Source organism: Lepisosteus platostomus, chromosome 10 (genome assembly GCF_059453375.1).
Source record: "Lepisosteus platostomus isolate fLepPlt1 chromosome 10, fLepPlt1.hap1, whole genome shotgun sequence".
Classification (NCBI taxonomy): domain Eukaryota; kingdom Metazoa; phylum Chordata; class Actinopteri; order Semionotiformes; family Lepisosteidae; genus Lepisosteus; species Lepisosteus platostomus.
The window spans coordinates 16,897,733-16,921,914 of record NC_142620.1 but is presented as its reverse complement, the minus strand read 5'-3'; the positions used below and the strand labels follow the sequence as shown (position 1 = coordinate 16,921,914).

Genomic DNA, 24,182 nt, shown 5'->3' with positions numbered 1-24,182 from the left:
ACTTTTCAATTAAATTTTTTTTTTACTTAATTACCTTATCTAAGGTGAATCTGCTTTTCAAATAAAATATAAAACATTTGGTGACTGTCAACATTCTCAGAGATTTCTAAATGAGAAATGGCATTTTCAAATGTTTTTATGGTTCTTGTTATGGCTGTTCTTATGATTTATAGCAGAAAATCTCCCTCTGTTAATTTCTGTCCTGGGAACATTTTTGTCCGTCATTGGAAATAGCAATAAAAAGTAACTAATCTGCAGTATTGTTTACCTATTGTCTATTATCAGGAAGCAGGATGTCTGTGGAAACTGTAATTGGTTTTTAGTTTAGATGAGTTATTAAGTTGGCTAAGGACATTGCAAAACAATCTAATCAAACAGTGCTAAATTCTTGCATTTCCACTTGAAAGATGCAGGTTATTTTATTTGATTAACAGATGTCATTTCCACATTTTTTCATTCTGAATGGTAAACTTTGTGTTTTCAAGTCTGATAAAGAAGGATTGTCAAAAGATTGACAATGTAGCACACTTTTATTCATGTTTTAATGTTCTTGCTTACCACCCAAAGAAGGGAAGTGTTTTTTTCCAGTTTCTTTTCAGATAATAGTTCCAAATGTAAACCCTTATAAAATCCATATTTTTATTTTTCAGACCAAGTTGTAACTTGTGTTACTTTAAATCTTCAGTTTATGCCTGTGATCCTATGTATCTGTCAAAAAAAACAAGCCTCTTCCACATATTATGCTGTAAGAGACAAACTGCAGTGGTGTGTTTTCCATAAAAAAATAATGTTTACAATATATTCTTTCAAATCCGATTATTTATTTCTGCTGCAGAAATTGGAAGAGCATGGTGAAGGGCTATTTTTTCATTTCTTGAACAATAAACAAAAAAAAACATTCAACTAATTTTTAACTTGGATAGGCAGGATTCTGCTCTAAGGAGAAACAGTGGTTTAGCATAATTTTGTCAACTGCTTTTATCTTTTAACTTAAAAACCTAATATTTTCCTGATTCATTTTATGAAGAACCTAGAATCTCTTTCTCGCCTGCTTGTAATAAAGTGATCTTGATTTTCACAGACTTGGAGGCCCGAGAGAGGGAAGCCCAAGCTCAATCTGCCGAAGAGGACGAAATTAAAATAACACGTACATTAGAAGAGGAGGTGAGCAGTGTTATTAAAGTAATGTGACTAGAAAGGCAGTTTACTTTTGATTTTTGAAAGTATTGCATACTGTTTGTTTTATTTATTCCATCATATTTTTTTATCTTCATCAGTATAATAACAGCAATAACAATGATTATTATTTGAGTATTAAGGCACCAGGTCATTTAGTGTCTGAATCTTTTAGATAGAAACAGCAAGGAGGAACACAAGTTTTTGTTTTGTTTATTTAACATCCTGTTTTTTACATACTTGAACTGTGCGTGCAGTTCATTCCGAAACAATTGTATGGTGTTTCTGAATGTGGTCATAGCAAGCATAAAACAACATAAAACAGACTTGAGAGCTTAGGAAATCTAAGAAAACTTTTAACTCACAAGTCAAAGATTAGGGACTGCCACAAGAATTTAGCTTTACGGTATACTAAAAATTTCTTAGGAATTACAAATTGCACTTTAAAGTGACCACATGGCTATTTATGTTTGTCTAGGTGTGCATACTGTATGTCTGTTTTATTCAAGCCTTGAAGTGTTCTTTTAAAATAACACTAATCAGCACTGTATTGAAGACACATAATCTGTATAGTTTAATATACCCATTTTTTTGTTTTAGGGTTATGCAATGCTTGGAATACATTATTTTAAAAAGATTTCAAGTATTACATGCAGATATTTTTTGGGTTCTGAAGAAGACAGGATATTTGTATTAAACACAGCCAGCAGGTGGCAGTGCTCAGTTGTCACTTCAGAAGGCATTAGTGTTAGACTGACATGCCTTTTACAATAGTAGTCTGCTCTTCTTTAGGCAGTTGTTCCTCAGAAGCAAAACTGAGATTCTGAAGGATACTGTCTAGCATGTTATTGGATATTTCCTTAGAATTTTCCCAGACGTTCTCAAAATATATCCATCCATTTTGTACTTGCTTTATCCAATACAGGGTCAGGGGGAAGCTGGAGACTATACTGGCAAACAATAGACACAAGGCAGGAAACACTCTGAATGGGATGCCAGTCCATTGCAGGGTACGCACAGACACAAACACAAATATGCACACGCTCACACCAGGGCCAGTTTTCCTAGGAGCCAGCTAACCTACCAGTATATCTGTGGACTGTGGGAGTACACCGGAACACCCACAGGAAACCCATGCGAATACAGGGAAAACATTCAAACCCCATGCAGATAGCACCCCGGGTTATGTATAATCATTATGTCAAAGATGCTAAGGTGCATTGTGCTGTCTGTTCAGATCTGTTCAGAATGAAGATATCATTCATGCTTTGGTTTGTGATTTGAGGTGTACTTTTAAGGGCGTGATTTCTGAATTCTGAATTATTCCCAGATCATACGGCTGCGGGAAGAAGGGTCCAGAGAGCTCCAAAAAGAGCAGCAGCTGATAAAGGAACAGATCCAGCGAGAGCGGGAAGGCAGAGTGCACAGGACGAACACAAAGCAAGGTGCACCCTGTTTCTTATTATCAGCACATTAAGCCATTGCCTCTTATTACTAACAGCACACATGCCATACAGATACTGCTGCTTGGTGCAGGCGTCTCACAGCACCAAGCACTCGCACACAGTATAACATGAAATTCCTGTTATATGATTATGGAAAACACATGCAGTGTTTCTTATTGATAACATGGAGCAGGCCCTTTTCAGTCATTGTTTTTTTATTAGTAAAACTGGACACTTTGCTCTGTGCAAATATTTCCTCATAAGAACGTAAGAATGACAAGTGGCCACTTTGACCTAGGCTAGGCAGTGTGACAATAACAACAAACACCCTTTTATATAGCGCCATTAAAAGTGGCTTGTCAAAGTGCTTTTTGGAAAATAAGAAGCCCTTCAAAACAAGGTTTTCACTCTAGATTTGAAAGAGCTCGGGGAAGGTGGTTCTCTGGTATCCTTAGCGATAAAATTCCAGAGCTTTGGGGAATAAGAGGAGAAGGCCCTGTCACTTATAGAGTATGTTTCCAATGTTCAAAAGCCTTTGTGTCAAGAAGGACCTCCTGTTTTTTGTCCTTAATTCACACCTTCTTAGTTCTCACTTGCTGGTCTTCACTTAGACCTTAGGGTTTAGACCTTAGATTTTGTTTCATCACTGGCAAAGAGTCCCCATAGCACAGAACACTCACACTAAGTGCTTGGTGTTAGTTAGCAACAGTATGCTGCTGTAATGATCAGTTCTCATAAAAGCATTGTCCTAACAAATGGAGAGCACACCAATCAATGTATATGTAGAATTACATGGTAAGCAATATTTTAGTTAGGACTGATTTTGACTGGTTGTATTCACTTCAAGAAAAAAATACATTATTCAACTTGAATAACGATAAATTGACTATGATACATTTGTGTCTAAATTGAGAATTTTGAAGAAGTTAGTCTGCAAATAAAATACAATATGCAGCACTGATTGACACATTGCTGCTTTTTCAGAGTGTCAGGTCATCTGTCACGGCAGCTCAAACTGTAACCAGGTCATGTTATACAGAATCTTACAAGCCCAAAAGCTTCCTATCAGTTAGAACAACAATCCAAAGACAGGAACACCATCTGAAAACAGATCTTTTTAAAACAATTCTCCATGTGCATGCAGACTCTGCAGGTGGGGATGCACAGGGATTTTTTGGAGTTTGGGGAAAAAAAAGCAGCTGAAAGCTGTTTGTGTTTCAGTGAAGTACTTGGGAATCAGACAAGGGCTGCTTGTTATGTCTTATTATTTATTTTCTTTGAAAACTAAACTATGCAGTCATCCTTCCAGAGCTTTTCTCATGTGGAGAGGACTTCTGTGAAAACAGACTAGGTCTTTCAGGAATTGGAATAAGACAGATGTTAATCCCTATGCCTTCTGAACCACTCACTCCTTAATATTGCTCTTCGAAATGGATTAATACCAAAAGTCTATAATAAACAGCTGCTTCTAGTATTAACGAAATGTGGCATTTCAGCACTTTGTCTATAGTGTCGTGAAAAAAATAGTATTTGAATGCAAAGGTCTGTCATCTGATATCCATTGTATTTAAGTGCATCAATGTATTTTTGCCAGTGACAATTTTTTAGAGCAAAATTCGGACTGGGGATGGGGAACTGATGTGAGAATGAATGTCTAACAAGGAAAAAGAGACCTTTTCGTTGGGTTAAAAAAACTCTGCTGCCTGAACCCTAGAACAGTATGGATGTCTGTTCTCATTTTAAAGTTCTGGCATGTTGCCGTCTTCGTTCTGAGAGTATTTTCTTTGCTAGACCTGTTTTTACTTATTCCTGTGCACTCCTATAAATGGCCACCTGACTGCATCTTCCTTCTTTCCGAAGGTCATTCTTAGGGCTGAAAATTCAGGTGCCAAGAACTCCAGAAGCTCTCAATGGCTTTCAAATAAGTAGATAATGCCAATATTAAAACCTGGAGCACCTCACCATCCCTGGAATCTCCTTCACTAGGAGGGCCCTGCATCATAGATCAAACTGTGTTTGTATGGGATGTAAAGGTATTGTGACACAGCCTTCAAAATACAATTCTTAATATTTTCTCTTTCTCTCCGAGAGTCCCTTCTTCCCCTCCCATGTGGTAAACTAGCAAAACATCCAAAGCCACACCAGCATTAATTGAAAAATTAATATGAAACTTTAGTAGACACTCAAGAGGCTTTTTTAGGAGTCATAGATCTTCCAAGACTTACATTATCTGGTATTTCATTTACTCTTTTGAGTAGAGTCTGCATGTCAATTTGAGAGCTCGCATGTGCTGCACCACAGTCGAGTCATAGCAGTACAACAGAAGGGGAATCTGCTTTATTGTAGCAATCTCTGACTCTATCCTGTCCATTTGCCGGCATACTGTAGCTGGGTTCAGACTCTCAAAAACTAGCTTTCCCTTTGGACTCCAAGCTGCCTATTGGAGATTCAAGCAATCGTTCCTCTTTTCTGTTAACACTGGATGGAAATGCACCTGAAGTGGAAATAAGGCTGGGTTCTGTTGGGTTAATAAAAAAACACAAAAAAGGTGAAAGAATGATAGAAAAACAGGTAATGAGAGGACAGAACCCCCATCGAGGCCTCAAACAAGGCAGGCACGCAAGGATGCTGTTTTCAGTCTGCTCTCCGCTTGCACGCAAGAAGGCCCTCTGCATTCCTCGTTTCTCGGAAATCTTCATTCCAGAAAGGCCGGTTAGATCAACAGTGTGGTTCCTGGAGCCAGAAAATGAATTTTAAAAAATTGTGTGAGACCAGCAAGTGATACAACAGTGTTAGAGTACATTTGACAGAAGTGCAGCTTGTTCCTGTCCCTCTAGTCGAGCTACCCCCTCCATCACTCTTTGACCGCGTGTGCACCACCTCCCCCCTTCCTCCCTTTCCCTGACATGTCCAGGTTATTTATACTGTTCTTTCTTAATTTTGGCAAAATTCAAATATCTCGTCTTCCCTCCCACAGGCACTCAGGGTGGAACACGATCCGACACACATGTGACCCCCAAATTAAAAGTAAGACATTAAAATATTGCTTTTCGATTGGGTGAATAGGGGTCAGGGGAGTATTGCGTGACTCTTGCAGATAGCTCTTTTGGAATTATTCAGTGGTGTCCCAGGGAGTCAGTGGGTCAGGGGACATTGAGAGGAAAGCAACTCTTAGAAAACCAGTGGAATATTTGTGATTATAGCAGTCATGATTGAAACCAGGGCACTGTATAGCAGAACATTAGGGGTAGTAAAAATACTGCCTATTTATTTTATCTGTACCTTATTCCAGCTTTAATTTATTATCCAGAGCACCATAACTAAATTAGCAACTGAAAGGAAACATGGGGAATGTATACTTTAGGAATTCACTACAGGAATAATATCTTTAACAATAAACTAACTACTCTTTGTGTTTTCAGCAGTGATATCAAATATTAAAGGTTGGCAAGAAAATGCATAGTGTAGTGTTGCACAAAATTTGTAAAGACACTAGTCCAGGTCAGATGTGGGCATAATACAAGCTGGCAATGATGACCAGTGTCAATCCAGGCTTTTGGAATATGTGAGGAAATGTGTAATCTGCTAGGAAATGCTAAATGACAAGTAAGTCATCTGAAGAATGACCACCTGACTTTCAAACAAGACCTTACAGCTCTCAGAAAGAAGAATAAAGATAACCATTACTGTACCACAATACCCAAAGTAAAGTCTTTTTAATAGGATGCTAAGCACATCAATGTCTGATCCCAATCAATGTGGATGCATCTTCCAGTTACAAATTGCAGGGACAGTGCTTGAAATGATTGCTCTTGGCAAAAACCCTTTTCCCTTTTATCCAAAATGTCTAAATCTGAAGAAAAAGTGTATTTTTTTCCAATCAAGTGTTGGATTGTGATTGCAACAAGGTAGTATGATCAACATTTTAAAACAATAATTGTTGCACCTAAGGAAGATTTGTAAAGAGAGTCTTATATGAAGTAGAACATTCGTTACATTTATCCCCTTCTGAAGGTCTAAAGGTCCAAGAATTGGACAATAAATTTCTGTCCTGCACTTTGGGTTTTGACATAATGACACCGCATTATATGCTGTGACCACCATATAGATCACAGTTACTATTTACCCATTAAAGCAATCTGTGTAGGGATCTTACTATTTTTACAAGCAAACCTGAATCTATTGGATGTTGTTTAGAAGTCTATTGACTGCTTTAAAGAATGTCCTATAGATTAAGAAGCAAATAAAAAAGACAGCAATTCTTCAAGAGGTAGGTGGCATGTCACAGACAAATCTCAGACATGTTGGTCCTACTGAAAAGTATTTTATTTCTAATCAGTAATGTCTCCAATGCAAATTCCTGATCCAGTTTTTCATAATATAGCGGTCGTATTCTGATTCTAGGTTAAAATATATAAGAAGGTTATTTACAGTACCTTGCAAAAGTATTCCTAAGACTCTTCCTATGGTGTTCCATTTTGTAAAATTACAGAATGATGCATACACTTAGTATTGTATTCAAATATTTATATATATGAATGTATTGTATTCAAATTCATATTTTGGTTACAGTAAATGTAAACAAAAACGAAAGAGAAAAAAATGAAATATGTTGATTGCATAAATATTCAGACCTATGAACGTGTGACTCATGGCTATTTCCTCCCATCTCAGCCTTTGTACTCTTTCTCCCAGAACTCTGTAACCCTTTCACTGTTGTTGGGCTCGCAGTGGCATCCCTAACCAGTTTTCTTCTTGTCCGGATGCTCGGTTTGGAGGAAAAACTTTATCTGGGCAGTGACTGGGTATCGCTAACTGCCTAATGACAGTTGGTTTGTTAACTCTGAATTCTAGCTTGAAATTCACTCACTGAGGCATCTTTCAAAGGCTCATTTATTCTGAAATCATGTGAAACAGTTATTGCAAACGGCCCTCTAACCGAAAGTAGGTATGGTTCCTTAGGGTCATTTTTATTAATTTAATTTTATTAAGGTTTGCCACTGCAAATGTTTAGAATACTTTTGAAAGAAAATGGAAAGTCATGATTGCATATTATCAATTTAATTATTTTTGTTTTATACTTCCTATACTTGTATGTGAAGTAGTTTGTGTATATAACATTAATTGTTAAGTCACAGTGCCATTATTGCAAGTTTTAAGCAATAAAAAAGTGAAAACAGAGCAAGGACTTTTGCACAGCCGTGTACAGTATGTCTTACATCAAGAGCAGCCTAGCCTCTTATAAGTGTTGTGTTTTTGTGTGTATAACCATGAATGGGACTACATTGTAACCAGTTGTCTACAGTGAACAAGTGATGTATTTGTCAAAAATTGATTTAATCAAACTCTTTGCATGTGAGACTATCTGGCAGAGCCTAAAGTCACGCATGACCTGATTGACAAATATCTGAGTGGAAATTAATTTTTCTATGCTTCATTGTTCCCTGGGTTTGGTTAACCTGGTAGATATCATTTTGAGGACATTCTAAAAGGTGTAATAGGTTCCAAGCAACAAAGTTGCTTGTGTGGATTATTTTTTCTTCTGTAATTTTCACATGCCTATGAAATCCAGAAACATTGAGCAATATTATAGGCAGGTGAAAGGCCAATGATAAGTAGTCACAGTACAGTGCACATTGTACCAGTCAGGTAAATTTTGGCAATCTCGAAAATTGTTGCTCCCTGAAACCAAGCAGAATAGAGGTCTATTACTATTGGGCTGTGTTATGACACATCCATAATAATATGTAGCGTATGTTCATAATAAGATGGTTGGCTGTCACAAACTAATCAATGTAAAAATCTAGGTAATATGTACTGTATATGTACAGTAGCATTGTGACTTGGCGGTACATTGTGCCAGTGTCATATAACATCTCGTACTTCTAGAACTCGCATAGATCTGAATATGGAAAGGAACACATAGGTTAAATGTTGTTCACAAAACGTGGCTAGAGCCTATAAATGCTGTTCTGAATAGCAGCCTTTGGTGATAATATTCCTCTATCAAATAAAGCCAATTGGTCTCATGACTGTGCAACAAGTAAGGTTGTGGACCTGTCTTCGTCCTCCTGACCAAATAAAATGCCATTTAACTCCATAATGAATGCATAAAGGGCCATGGTTACTGTGGGATGCAGGTGGGAACCCTTATGTGCTTATGGATATAATGATAAATGAAATATTGTGTTATACAACTCATGATAAAGTTATGGTTATTATTTGGAACACATCAAGGAATGTACTTTTCCATAAAAGACCTTTAAGTTCTCATGAAAGTCATGTCTTGGTCACTTATGGATCTGTTCTTGCAGCTATACTGTATTTCCAAATTGTTTTTTTGGGCAACCAGATGGTTTTGCAGTTAGTAGTGCTCCCTCACAGGTCGTGGGTCCTTTTGAATTGTGTGCCTCCTGTGTGGAGTTAGCATTTTCTTCTGTATGTTTTGTTTGGCTGCTTCAACCTTCTCCCTTGGTGTCTGCAAATTGTGTGTGTCCTGTCTGCTGGGTTATGCTCTGGCATTCTGCAGCTATCTATAGGATGAAGTGGCTGTGGATATTGAATGGATTTTTTTTTGTTAATGTACTCTAAATTGTTTAAACATAATTTGAATTCTGTAAATCCAATGTAAAAACATGCTGCTGTTCTTTGAAAAGGACCATATAACAGTAATACTTAATTTGATTTATGTTTTTTCCCCAGAATGTTTGGTTATTTGTGGTCTTGGTGTTTGGGGTTGATCTCAAATGGACTGTAGCATTTAGCCAGTGGTGGAATGCATTAATTCTTCACTTAACAAACACCCTTCCAAAGTTGTTTAGGCTACTAGTAATATACTGTATACACAAGCAATATGCAGCAACAGACAAAATGTTGGGTATCGCCCACACGCTGTTGTGAGTTTGATGCATGTAGATTAATGGGGAAAGACGTTACAGCCGATCAGAAAGAAACAGTGTGGGAAAACACATTTTTGAGACGGTTTTTGAAACCTAAATGATAATCATTTCACTATTTTTGATTTCTAGAAATACCTTTTATACTGTACCAGTTTTGTCCTCAGTATTGCAATATTACACCGTGGCTTTGAGTTAGGCACATTCTTCACGAGAACCTAACTGATTACTTGAAGCTTTTTGTTTTTGTTGAGCTTTAATTAAAACATCCAGAAATGTGTGCTTTAGCTGCTGTTATGTTTTGACCAGAAATGCTAATAAAATGGCGTTGCCCCACAATTTCAATTGCCCCTCTCTAATCTGTCTTACTGAAATACAGTGCCTTGCAAAAGTTTCAGACCCTTGCAAAATCTTCCATGTTGCCGCTTTAAAGCTTGCAGGTCGGACAATTTAGAGTAGCAATTAACATTTGTTATATACACAACCAACAGCTCCTCGCATTCAAAGCAGAAAGCGCTATGAAAAAGTTACTGTATCTCATCTTACCCTTAGATGAAGACCCTTACCTCTTAGTCTTTAGTTTAAGCATTCTAGTTTTGAATGCAATAGTTAGGTAAAAACTTGTGTATGCATCATTTTGTAATTTAAAAAAAAGGGAAACAATGGAGAGAGGTCGGAATATTCTTGCAAGGCACCGTCACTTTGACTGAACATAGTTCTAATCTTTGTTAATGAAAATATTAAGAAACCCCACACGTTAATGGGGCCTCATCAGCAAGAACAGGATGAGGCACATATTCCACAAGGCTTTTCAATATTTGAACCCTGTCATACTCTATTTGGTGGTGGTGGAGGGGAGTCCCCATTACCTGTAAAGCGCTTTGAGTGGGGTGTCCAGAAAAGCGCTATATAAGTGTAAGCAATTATTAATATTATTATTATTATTGCTCGAGCAGGATCACCGTCAGATGACTTCTTGAGGGTTTCTAAAATTTGGGGCAGTAAGTGTATATAAATGGGCAGGAAAATCATACATTTTATTACTAGGTATACTAACCTTGTATACATCACTGGTCTCTGAACAATGTCAGAGAGGGATGTAGAGCTAAATTTTTCTGTAGGAAAAGTCAGACATATCAGGATTGATTTTATGTAAAACAAACAGAATATCTTCCAAATAATTCCAGGAACACAAAACATCAGCTGGCATAGTTCTAGTACATTATCTTGCTTATTTTGGAAAATGGACATTATTGTGGGAACACAAAACTTGTCTTGTACAGTCAGAATGCACAAGAATAGTAATGCTCACCAAATATTTTCTCAGTTTCACATACAGATCAATATTTTATGCCTCCATTCAAGCAGAAGCCGGACCTCGCTTGCTTGCGTGTCTGTGCACTATATTTTTACTCATGTGCGTTTTATTATAGATGACAGGAGTAGACAACTAACCACAACTGCATATCGTTTAGAGTCTGAAATGATTTTTTTTTTTTAGATTTGTTTGTTTTAAAACCTTCAGACAATGGCTTCTTAAATCTAATATCATAAATTAGTTCTTCGGGGGGTTACAAGTGAGATTCAAAGATACGGGCATCAGTTACTGTCAAATTTTATTATTTCTCCTCCAAGGTTAACTGCGGTGTGCCTCTTAATACATAGCTTCAAGGAGCTGATGGTTTAAACAGAGTGTGGCACGCATGATGTATTTATTAATTCCAACAATAACTGGTTTAAATTAGCACACCAGTAAAGTGTTTTTTTTCTTAAGTCAGTAACATACCATGTCATATTTGTAAGTCCATGCTTAATGTGCTTTGTCTCCTAGTGAATGAAGACTGAGGGAATTCAAACATCACACATGGTTTCAACTTTACCCCCCCTTTAAATTGCGAATAGTGTTTAAATTTGGTTTCATTTTCGTTCTGCTTCTCTCAAGATGTAGAGAAGCTGTACATGCTTTTGTATGGTACTTATATGTAGGAGGTCAAGTGAAAACTTTCATCTCCTTTAAAGAACCTTCTCAACTTAAAACACTTCAGCATTCTCAGGCTTATTTATCTAATTTGTTTTTGGCTCTTTTGGCCTTATATGGGAACAAATTCTCCATCGATTGCGAAACCACAACCTTCTTTATTTTTTATTTAAATCTTTTGAAATGGGTTAACTGGTTGCAAAATGTTCCTAACATTAGGAAAATTGTTTGTTTGGTTTTTAGAATCCCAGACAATTTACAGTTTGGCAACCTTTTATGTTTTGAAAGGTCACATGTGGCCCTGAAGCTGCAGGTTGCAAACCACTAATATAAGGTATTGTATTTTAATAATAGTAATCCTTATAATTCTGGTTGGATTAAGGCATCTGCTAGATATGTATATAATAAAGAGTGTTTTTGGTGTTCATTTCTATGGGAATTCTGCTCTGTTTGCTGCCTGTCTCCACTAAATTTCCACTAACAAATTAACTATAGTAGTAAACAAATCTATGAGCAATAACCAATGTTATTGCTTAATTTTACCGGTAGAAGACAATTACTATGTAAAACAAAACCTTAAAGGTTATATAACCTGTTTTTTTGCAGTTAATCATTTGATGTGAATTAGACAGTCTGGTTTGTAGTTAAACATGTAATCAATATCATTGTTAATCTTTTTTCACTTTCGAATGTCATATCTAAAAATGTTTATTTTGTATCTTTTTTAATGTAGGTTTGGTATTTATGCCTTAACTTAATGGAATATCTGTTTTGGATTGCACTGAGTACAGTGACATGTCGGGATCAATAAAGTCTGATCTTATCTTATTTTCTGGTGGCCCCTGGGAAGATATGTTGTAATATGGTAACCTAGTTTCCATATTACATATTCCATTTAAGGTTGTACATGTCCTGCTGAGGTGATGCAAAATAAAAATAATTCCTTATACTTATATAGTGCTTCTCTGGACAATCCACTCAAAGTGCTTTACAGGTAATGGGGACTCCATTCCAAACATCACCAGTGTAGTCCCCACCTGGATGATGCAACAGCAGCTAATGTGCGCCAGTATGCTCACCACACCAGCTATTAGTGGGGAGGAGAACAGAGTAATGAAATCACTCAGAGATGAGGATTATTAGGAGGCCATGATTGGTTAAGGCCTGCTGAAGGCCATTCTTTACAGTACGGTGTCCCCATCACTATACTGGGGCATTAGGACCCACACAGGCCACAGGGTGAGTGCCCCCTACTGATCCCACTAACACCTCTTCCAGCACCAGCCTTAGTTTTGCTGGGCTCACATCTGATTAGCTTCAGGGGTTGCCAGTTGTGAACTGCAGGTGATATAGTTACTTCTTCAGGAGAGGAGAGTCCCTGTTGATTAAGCATTTCCAGCAAACACAAATGATTTTGACAACAGTGAAAACAGGGTCTACACTACTCACAGGAAAGTTTTTTTTTCATTCTAAATTAATATTATTGCTTTTTTTAACAGTCCGAATGATTTTGAACTCATAGAGTAAGATTTTGCAGCTCATGTAAAATGCTTGTCTACTGTGTAGATGTAAACCTTTTAAATAAAATCTGAATACCTAAGTGGATATTTCTGTTGATGATTTTAAGAATTAATTCTTTCACTGCTGTTGTAATCACAATTATGACATTAAAAGTTATTCAACTGTCAGCTCTGTGTTTTAATGATGACTGTCTTTGTAATTTAATGGTTCTGTATCATCTGTGTTTAATGTATAAATACTAAGATGGACAAGCATGTGACACTGCTGTGAAAATCTGTTTTTCTATAGACTTCTGGAGGAAGTTGTATATTGGCAGTGTACAGTAGCTGTTGTAAGTTGTAAAAGTATATGAATGAAAATGCTTAACACACTTCAGGATGCAAAGAAAAAAGGAGCCTCTTTTAATTTCAGAGAAACTGGTAGAAAAAAGTTTTGTAATCATCAGTTGTTTTAAGACTCCTCAGCAACTTCTTAGGTGTTCCCAGGTGCTCTAGGCACCGAGCAATCACAGGAGTCTCAGTTTGCCAGAATGATGAGAGCCTTGGCAGTTAATGCCAGTCCTATCTCCAGTGGCACTCGACCAATGATGTACTGCCACTTGGGGTGTCCCACTAACTTCTGCCTAGTTATATGGTCTAGGGATAGAGGCATTTGGATCATAGTTCTCCACACTATGATCATATGAGGTCTGAACAAACACCTTTATCTTTACAGGTTGAGCAACCCTTGGAACTCAACTTTTTTTAGTTTAACTTGTGAGGGCTTTCAGAGCGCTGTGGAGGCTGTTAACAAAGGTTGTACTGTTTGTTGTGCTTGCAACTGTAGAGGATCACACTCATTTTCAATTTATTTTAGTTTATAAGACCAGATGTATATCCTTTAAAAACACTTTTGGCTTTTTCACCCCAACTACAATCTTGGCAAGTCAGAACTAGCTCTGGAGTTTGAATGGGAAACCATCAGTGACACTCTGCTTTTCACAGGATCAGCAAACACTTTTAAAATACTTCATCTGTTTTACAGCCTTTTAGTAAGAAGATCTGCATCTGTTTCTTTTGACATTTGTCTTTTTCAGTGTAATAATTCATTTTAATAAAAGTTAATATTACTGGTATGGCAATAAATGATAGTTTTTTTATATGAGAAAAGGTTACACATGAGAGGAGGCTCATTGTTGGAAGTACTGTAGCTAGTTGATCCAAGAATCTCGTCTAGCCATTTCTTGAAGTAAGCCAGGTATCAGTTTTGCTGGTTATCCTACTCCATACCCTTACTTCCCTTTGTGTCAGGTCCCTTCGTAATCTCTGTTCAAAACTAAAACGATTCAGTTCTTTGAGCCTGTCATAGTAAAGCATTTCTTTATACTCAGGAATAATTTATTCTTCTGTCTTCAAAGCTGTTTTGAAATACTGTATAGGATCCACTCAAAGACAGCTGAGTGTCCCTTAGGTAACCAGATGCCTTCAGAACATAGCACTGTTGCCAAAGGCTGTCTGTCCTTAAGTTTTTATAAAGGCTCTGTTGTTTCCACATAATGCAAAAAACTCTCGACAGTGTCACAGGAGTCAGCTGTGCCTTCAGATGTCTTCGTTTTTTAGTACAGTGACCAGACAGGTTTTATTGACAGTTTCAACAGAGTAAAATTCTTTGTATAATAATGATGAATGGTTAAATGGTTTATGGTGGTATATCAGTAATGCACACAAATGAGTAAATTATGCTTCTAAAAGGATCTTTGTGGAATTATCTGGTGCTAATTTGCTTCTAGCATATGCTTCCTATCAGACTGTATTTAAGAGGCTTGTTTTATTTCATGAAATGGGCAAGCGAACTATGTAGAAACACAAAAATCACACAGATCACATTAGGGTAGAATGCAGCGCAAGTAGGATAATAAATACGGTACTAAATTAAATATCACACAGAAGCTTTTCAGATTATATAAACATCTTTTTTTTTATAGTGTCATAAGAAAATAAACAGAAGGTCCTGTCTGGAAAACAAAAGGTTATGAATGGGAGGCAAACACATTGCCAGGTCTCAAATGTGCAATATGTGGAAAATGTAATCTAGTGAGCTACCAAGGAGAGTTCTAGATTTTCATGATGAAATTAGATATAAGATGCGCACAGTGACTGCTTTGTATTAATTTCAGATTGTGTTCTTATAACACTTTCACTGCTAAATGCCTGCAGATTTCACAGGTGGGTGGGTGCTCTCCAAATATTTAAGACCTGCCCTCTAGCTCTGCTTTCTTGGCATGGTTCTTGTTATTGGAATTAATGTTAAACTCTGCTCGTCATCGGAGAGGTATGTGTTCCAGTAGTTTGTGAGGTGAAAGGTCTTGCAACAACAGAATATGTATCCACTAACAACTTTTGTTTTCCTCTCTTTTTCAGTTGAAGTGGAAGAGTAAGAAAGATGATGAGACAAACGGGGGTTACTCCCGTGATTTGCTTCTTGGCCTTTTACACAAGGTGGGTGTCACGAAACCAGGGCTGTATTTGCCTCAGAGCCATGCTTCAAAATTGCGTTTCTCTGAAGGGAGAAGGCTCGTTAGTTTGTCAAAAGCGATGTGCAGCAAAATGGTTCTAAATGTGTGTATTTACACAGCATTACTCAAAAATGGATGATATTTTAAAGGAAGTAGTAGATTAACTTTGTAGACGTCTGGTCAATTGCAGAAAAAACACATCCGTGTTAAGAAGTAGGTCTTTTCGCCTCGTTAAAAATCGATCTGTGGATGCACTTTAAAACTAAAAGTTTAGTTTTGAGAAGTTAATTTAAAAGCTCAAAATGACCATTATAGTTTATTATTTCTGGCTTGTCTGAGTATGAATTAGTGTGGTTCATTCATCATTAAGGAACTTTTTTTAGTTCTCCTTTATACACAATGAGCTTGGCTTCTCTATCTCCCATTCAGGTTTGTTTTGTCTTGTTCGGTGCCTTGTGGAAAACGTGGAATGCTACTTATCCTAAGTGGTATACTCTATTTTTGTGCAAGCCTCATTAATTTTTGTTTAAATGAAACTGCTAATGGCAGATTACTATACTCTTTTCAACATTGACACAACTTTGTTTTTGCCCCTTTATTTGTATTTTTTTTTTATCAGTGGCTTGGAAGCTGGTAGAAAATGTTCTCTTCTCATGCAATGCTGCTGCTGCTTCACAATCTCGATGAGCCCTTCAACACTAAGCAAATTAAAAATAGATTAGTGCAGTGAGTTTGCAGGAATGCAGCAGAGGCAGTCCAAGTCTGCTGGCATCAAGCATCTAAAAGGCACTGTTTCAATCTCTCCCTCGTGTGTGCATTATTAGCAGGGGTCATGGCCTTGGACATGGGAAATTGGGTCAAGGGTTTGTGGGAAAAAGCACACTGGACTAAGACAGAGGGAGTAAAAGCAAAACAAAATAGACATTTTAAAACATGGCCAGGCAGGGCCAAGAAAAATGTCAGGTAAAGCTCAAATAAAAATAATAACTACCCTTGTGGGAATGGGACTTTGTGTATTTTGGACTTGTGTGGAAAACTGATTCCTCCCCCACAAAAAATCAGACATTTGGAAATCTGAAATAGTAGTCTTTAGAAAGTCCCTTTGTCATTGTTGGCCATTTTGCTTTCAGTTACAATACTTGCCCTTTTTCCAAAGATTAAGAAAGAAGACTCTTGGCTTCTTCTGTTCCTGGGACTCCCTGAAGGGTGCTAATGCTCTGTTGAAATCCTGTTGTTTGATTAATCCAGTTTATAAAGTCAAGCCTTGAGGGTCACCAGCCGATCCCAGTGAATGCTACAAGATAAAGACTAATGAAAGCTTTAAAATTAGTCCATACTAAAAAAAAAATCAGTGGACCCTTCTAAGTGTTAACCAGTAATTATCTGTGGAGTTGAGGAGAATGCTTTTTATACCTTCAGGCTTTGTCCGATCCTTATCCCAGTTTTGAAATTTCTAGTTTTCCAGTGTAGACACATTTAAATCCTTCTTCTGTGTCATCAATTAAGAAGTATAAAAATACAGTACAATGGCCCAATTCCTTTTGGAAAAGTTTTTGTATAACTTAATTTGCCATTTTTATCATGTTTAACCAGAGCATACAGCAGCACGTTGTCACTCATTCTGGGCATTTGTATTCGGATGGTATTTTAGCTGTAACATCTTCATGATGTCATTCACAGTGCATCTTGTAGCTTGATGTTTGTCTTTGATATCACACTTTGTACTGCACTGCTTTTTAGTAGCTACTGAACAACGTATTTTTCTAAAGATTTGTGCAAGCTGAAATGATCCTGCTGCTGTCATTTTGTGGGACTCTTTAGAGAAATCTAATTCATTATTGATCACGGTTTGATTAACCCAGAGGAAATGTGAAGGAAAGTGAATAGGATAATGTCTGAAACCTTTTGGAGTTGAGTGTAATCACCTTAGATTATGGTTTCATGCTATCTCTTTAGGTTCTTGGTGGACTAATTAAGGCCCATAGTAAACTGGTGTGGTTCAGACCACAGTATAGTTGGAGTCTTTTCAGCACCATATTATGTTTATATTAAACGCACACTCTGGGCTGTAACATTTCTGAGCTATTTTCCAGAATAAACACATTTCAGAAAACCCTTTACGCACACTCTATATAATATATATACTGTCAGGCTTATGACATATGGTTACCAACACCAGCTGCCAGTTTTTTTATAAAGTACCTCTCATAATGATCTTCATTACAATTAATTGCAGTAACAAAAAGCACGTGCAGTCCTACATGCATAGAAATTCTTAGCTGGCACTTCAGGTGCAATGTGGCGTCCAGCTGGACAGTTACTCTGAACTGCGGAAACCCAGGGCTAGTTGTTTTGTGTAGAGTGCATCACATGAACCTTCTCATGTTAAGGATAATGATTATACAGTTTAAGCTGAGACAAGTTTAATGTAGGTTTTAAGTAAGCAACTGGTTGTTAGAAATTGGTTTGAGAATGATGTGCTCTGTATAACATTTCCAAACTGTCCTTACTTCTTTGGAAGGCCCAGGAATTATCAATTATTAATCTCACTTTTACAACAGTGTAAAAAGTTTTACTTCATTTCAGGAAGATTTTTAAGGAAATGTGTACCTCACGTATGCTTTATTATTTACCACATTCACTTTGTATTTCTTAACATTTAAAAAGTCTCTTTATATATTTCTGTGTTTTAACATTTTTTTTTTCTGCAATTTCCTAAATGTATTGATATTCTTTTTTGCTAACAAATGTTGATTTAGTCTTCAGGAAGGTGATTTTGCTTACACACAGTGCACAATATGTTTTCTTGGGCATCACTAAAGGCAGCTTCAGTATTTGTTCATTCTTTTTCACATTTTGGTTACTTTTTATAGATCTGTTTGTGAGCATATTTGTACTGCTATTGAGTCACTGGTGTACTAATTTCTTTACTCAAAATACCATCTGTCCTAAGCCACAGCCCAACATTTAAAAAAATATCTGCCGCTTTGTCTAGTTTTAGCAGCAAGTGTCTACTTTCATGGTTTTCCTGGAAACAGTTATAACATATATATCATTATAAAAAGACACCAGGCTGCTTGAGTATACCTGATAAATTATGAAGCATACGTCTAACTGGGTATTAAAATGCTTGACTAAATAATACACAATCCATCTCTGTTTTTTTCCAGTATGGTGATGTGTTAAATGTTATTGTTTCAAGTAAGAAGAATGGGAGTGCAGTTGTTGAGTTTGCTACAGTCAAAGCAGCTGTAAGTACTTTTCATTTTTGTTCTTGTTTCTTTGGATGTAACACTAAATGGGAAAAAAGTATCTTCCAGACTTAGTAGTTCACTGTTTTTCTTTGAACAATGCCTAAATATTATTATCTCAATCTTAAATTATGGCACCTTGAAGTGCAAGCTGTTCTTTTAGTGTTCGCACAACATCCGAGGAGCAGGAACTTATGACACTATGGTCAGCAGCACAACATTCAATCTTCTACCCACTAGCCATAAAATGATTATTTTTAGCTGAATGAAAGTATAAAGGGAAATGCCTTCAAGTAAACCAAAAAAATTTTTGATGGCTACAGTTTAATCCTTTGGCAAAAAGGATACATTGTTACAAACTTTTGAAAGCCTGTTTGTTGGTGTGTTCTGTTTATTGTGGTGGTTTGTATGGAGTGCGTGGTTTCTCTGAAGAGAGCATGCTTGCTTTCCTCTGAGAGCTAGCTCTCAAAGTGTGGTTGTTGTCAGAACATTCTGAGGGTCTTGCAACGCCATGGGGGGTCAGGGGAGGAAAAGTTCAGTATATGTCTGAATTTGTGAATTTGCAAATGTTTGCTGTGTTTTTAAATGAATTAAAGTACACTCTCATTTAATGAGTACTGCCTTGTCTACAAAGTTAGTTGACTGTTTGGGGAGGCCTACATTGTGCAGGTTTGAATTTCGAACACGTACCAATAGGACAGTGGTAAACACATTGCTGTTGTCAGTGACAATGGACATGGAACAACTTCTTGTTATCATGTAGTATGTCCTACCATGTGAACAAGCCATCATTGATACAAGTGGTAGGTGTTTGAGTCCATTCAGTGCTCTCTGATCCCCCCTATCGCTGAAAATGTATGCTCTGTGGTTTGTACTCTGTGAATCCCAAGTGGCAGTGCTCTAGTGACAGTTTTAACAACATAGTTGCTTAAATACACCAAGCATCATAACGATATAGATCTATAAGTGTTTTGCTTATCTTTGGAAGGATTTTTGTTGAAACACATTTTCATTACAGGATGTGGAGAAGAAACAAGTTTTGTCATTAATTCCCCCTAGGAACTTGCTTTTAAAAATGAAATGGGGTTGACAAGTAACCCCTTGAAGATATCCTGGCTGGAAGGACAGCCTACAGTCCCAGCAGCAGAAGCTTACAGCAACAGCTCAGACAGTTCATTCAAGCCAGCCCAGGTAATGCTCTATCTTGGATGTACAGTATATCATGGAGTGAGAAATGTTTCTTCGGAGCTTTGCGACTAAGATGTACTCAGGAATTGAACAAAATCTGTTTTTACTTTAAGACGGATAATGCAATACCCTGTCTTGTCAGAATTGTTTTCCCCAGTGGGAGCTGATTGTGCTAGGTGAAATACTCATCATAGTTTTGAAGACTTCATAAAAAAGATAAAAAGTATTTATTTTCTATTTGCCTTGCAAAAGTTCAACTGAAGGCATTTCACTTGCATCTAATGCAGTCCAGGAGGGCACAATGATAACTTGTTAATTGCTGTCCTGTATTTACAATATTTAAAAAGAGCAATAGAAAAGCACCTAAGTGTAAACAAAGAACTGTTGACTTGGCACTTCTCTCGAGTACAGTATGCAGCTTGTTGAGTTGTTGTGCGAATTCCTCCATCAGGGTGGTCATATTAACTGCAGTTACACTTCAAGATATTCTCATACATGTTACTAGGTTTTAATGATTTCAACATTTTTAGTTTCTTCCAGGCAGTTCTTGGCATTAAGGCACATGCAGCGGCACCATATGTTTGCAGTTTGTTTATTCTGATTTGAACATTTCCTTGAAGACACAGTGTTTGGAGATTGTTCTAGAGAAGGGAAATATCTCCTTGTGAAATATAGTCTATATTGAAAAGAAAAGAAAGAAAAAGCAACTTTTCAGCCGTGGAGCCTTCTTCAGGAGTGAGCGACCTACAGAGTGAAGACCTACAGTACAGATGCCCTGCCCCAGCGTGCGGAAGAAATATCTCTGATTGAAAGAGTGGCGCATTTCTCATTATCATTACAATAATTACAGTAAGGTGCTCACACCTGAAGAAGGCTCCACGGTGGAAATGATAAGGGATTTTGTCTTTTCAGACTAATACTTTGATTCGGAGAAGCATAATTTTCTGTCAGCTGAGTGGAAGATCGTGAAAGGTATTTGACAAATACCTGAGCCCTAACTCTAACCTAGACAAACCCATAGCTAGGGTTAGGATTCCCATAAAACATAGACAGTATTTGATGGCATGGCTGTGTTTTAAGGCAGAAATTATACCAAGGAAAACAGTTATTTCAATGTTTTCTAAACATTTTTTTTCTCACATATATAGTTGTATACAGTGTACTGGCCCAAGAAGGAATGTTTTATAAATTGCTCTACAAGCAATAGTTTGACAGAATCTGATTTAACTTTACAAACTCTTGCAATTAGCATTGACATCACAGGCATATTAACAAATAAAACCAAAATTTATTAGGTGTTTCTGACTCTCACGCCACTTAAGCCTGAACCCATATTCAATCAGCACTCCATTCAACACAAAATTTCCAAAGAATATCTGACAAAAATTAATTTAAAAAATCTTGATACATTCTTTTGGTTTTGGCAAGGTTGTTTAGTCTTTTCAGACTAATACTTTGATTCAGAGAAGCAAATTTTCCTATCAAATGAGTGGAATATTGTGAAAGGTCTTTGACAAATCCCAGAGACCTAACCCTAACCCTAACCTTGCCAAACCCATAGCTAGGGTTAGGGTTAGAATTCCCACAAAACATAGACAGTTTTTGATGGCATGGCTGTGTTTTAGGGCAGAAATAATAACTAGGAAAACAGTTCTTTCAATGTTTTCTAAACATTTTTTTTCCTCACATATATGGCTATATTCAGTCTGTTGGCCCTAAAGGGAATGTTGTCTAAATTGGTCTACAAGCTATAGTTTGACAGAAACTGATTTAACTTTACAAACACTTGAAGTCAGCATTGACTGCAGATGTATTTTAACAAATAGAACCAACATTTATTAGGTGTTTCTGACTCGCACGTCACTTAAGCCTGAACCCATATTCATTCAGCACTCCATTCAACACAACATTTCCAAATTCCAAATTTCTTTATACGTTCTTTTGGTTTTGTCATGGTTGTTTTTACTTTACAGATTAGTGGTTTGATTCAGGGCAGCAAATGTTCGTATTAAATGAGTGGAACATTATGAATGAGTGAGGACCTGCCGACGCCGCGCTCCAGCGTGCAGAGGAAATATCACTGATTGTGAGAGTGATGCATTTCTCCATATCATTACAAGCTTCCAGGTACTCTGTAGGTTCCAGGACTGGTTTATGCATACTGTAAATTGATGAGGGATCCCTGACAGTGTTCAATATCCCTCACAATCTCTTGATTGCCAGGCCCAGGTTTGAACTGGTAACATCTGGACCAAAGCGTTTCAGATCATGTAAATTCTTCAACATGCAGTTCATTTACAGCTTGTGTAGATAATACTAAACTGCGCCTTGTATATAAGCAAGGACTGAGTCTTAAAACCACAACACCCGGAATTCTGCACATGTTCTTTGTTACTTTTTTAAACATGATTGATATATTGGAAAATACTGAAAATGAATATCCCAGCCATGTGGCTTCCAAACTAAATAATATTTTAGACACATTCTTGAGAAGAATTGAAATGTAAGGTATTATTTTTGTACCAGTGCAAAAATAGTCCCAAGTCCTTACATTTAGCTGTTCCAGATTCCAGTACTTTGTTTTATTTAAGCATGTTGAAATTTGTATGGCTTGGAAAGGGCTCTAATTCTCCACTTTTAGTCCAAACCCCTGTTCGTCTTTCATTAAGAATTAAAATCAGTCCCTCTAACAGCAGCATGGCAGCCTCATAGACTGAAGGAATGCTGTTTCATTTTGAGCTACAGAGGAAGAGCAGGTGGGTCAGTTTGGTTTCCCTCCAGTTTTGATCCTTGACCCTGTCTTGCTGTGGTTTACAGACATTCCAGAATGGTCAGGTTGACTCACAGGGGGAAAAAGGTTGAAATTCTTCAACTAGGAATTCTTTGGAGAGAATGTGGTGCTGAAACAGCAAACCCACATATGTGAAATAAATGCTACTAAATAAGCAAGGGAGCATTTGGGCTGTTGCACAATTGCTGCTCTATAATTTGCTTCATCTGTTTCACAATATGTAGGATGCATTTGAGCAGATCAGGAAAATGCACGTGAGTGTGTATGGGAATGAGATTTTGCAGGCAGAGAGAGGCAAGCTAAAAGTCGAAGGTGGTGGGTTAGTGAGAGTTCCCATTACCATCTTAGAAATCTGACATTGCACTGGTACATCTTTACCCATATTAACTTGGTAGTTTACATTCTGTTTTCTTTTAGATCATTTTTAGATCCACAAATCTCGTTTCTTTTTTTTAGATTGTTTTGTGATAATTAAATATTTGACAAAAATAACCTTCTCTAGAGATTTTCCATAGATTATTAATCAGTTAGGTAGGCACCGTTATCAACTGCATTGTCAATTAACAAAATGGAGTAGAAAAGAAAATCGTTTACAAAATTATGCATTAACAAAATTTCAGTACATGTGTTTCAGTACAGTTTCATGGGTTATGTATGGCTCGATATAGGTCCCATAAAGCAGTTTTTGAGGTACGGAAAGGTAAAGAATTAGATGCGATTAATTCCTTAGGTGGATGACTAACACAGAGTAAGCATAATATGGTCACCACTGCTTAATTCTTACACATGCACTGCATCATCTGTACTGTATATCGATCTGCGCTTTTTTGATTAAAATGATAAAAAGCCCTTACTTCAGTCATATTGTTGTGTTTTTAGTTGTTGAACAGTCCAGTGTAAGGTAAAGAAATATACAGTACGGAATTTCAACAATTTTTAAATGGGATTCTCTTTCCAATGTTTCATTTATTGTTTACTGTATGCAGTATGTGGTGTTAATTTATATTGGTTGCAGTACCTGTAATAGTGTGCAATACTGTATTAAAACAAAATCCAAACTATTCCACTACTTAATGCACATAGCTGGTGTGGTGACTATGGCGAATGCGGTCTAAATGGGCGAGTCTTGGCAGGAAGTAAGGATATCGGATGCACATTACAGTAGGTTCATGTAATGAGTTTCTTTTACTTGAACTTGAACTTTATTACCATAAGTTCAGACAGTGCATCAAGACAATATGCAAACAAACAGTAGACAATGTACAAGTAAACAGTTTGAATGTAAACAATGCAGATGTGTAAACAATGACTGGAGATGTGCAATAAATAAGAAATCATAATGAGGTAGATGGTATAGGTGTGGTGCAAGGGGCATGGCTAAATGTGTTCGCCAATCGCGGTGCTTGTGGATAGAAGCTATTGAAGAATCTAGTGGTAAGTGT

General features: G+C 37.0%; 1 protein-coding gene across 5 annotated transcripts in view; it reads left to right on the top strand.

Moving 5' to 3' along the window:
• dnajc17 (DnaJ (Hsp40) homolog, subfamily C, member 17) overlaps nucleotides 1-24,182 on the top strand; it is an 83,927-nt gene that overhangs the window by 22,614 nt on the left and 37,131 nt on the right. For 4 of the 5 annotated variants that reach the window (XM_088648469.1, XM_088648467.1, XM_088648465.1 and 1 more), the window contains 6 exons: nucleotides 1,082-1,164; nucleotides 2,507-2,621; nucleotides 5,599-5,648; nucleotides 15,416-15,493; nucleotides 18,681-18,761; nucleotides 19,821-19,952. In XM_088648469.1, the coding sequence (XP_088504595.1) occupies nucleotides 1,082-1,164; nucleotides 2,507-2,621; nucleotides 5,599-5,648; nucleotides 15,416-15,493; nucleotides 18,681-18,761; nucleotides 19,821-19,952 (539 nt within the window). The remainder of the gene's footprint in view (nucleotides 1-1,081; nucleotides 1,165-2,506; nucleotides 2,622-5,598; nucleotides 5,649-15,415; nucleotides 15,494-18,680; nucleotides 18,762-19,820; nucleotides 19,953-24,182) is intronic. The other variant, XM_088648470.1, reaches the window with a different exon arrangement.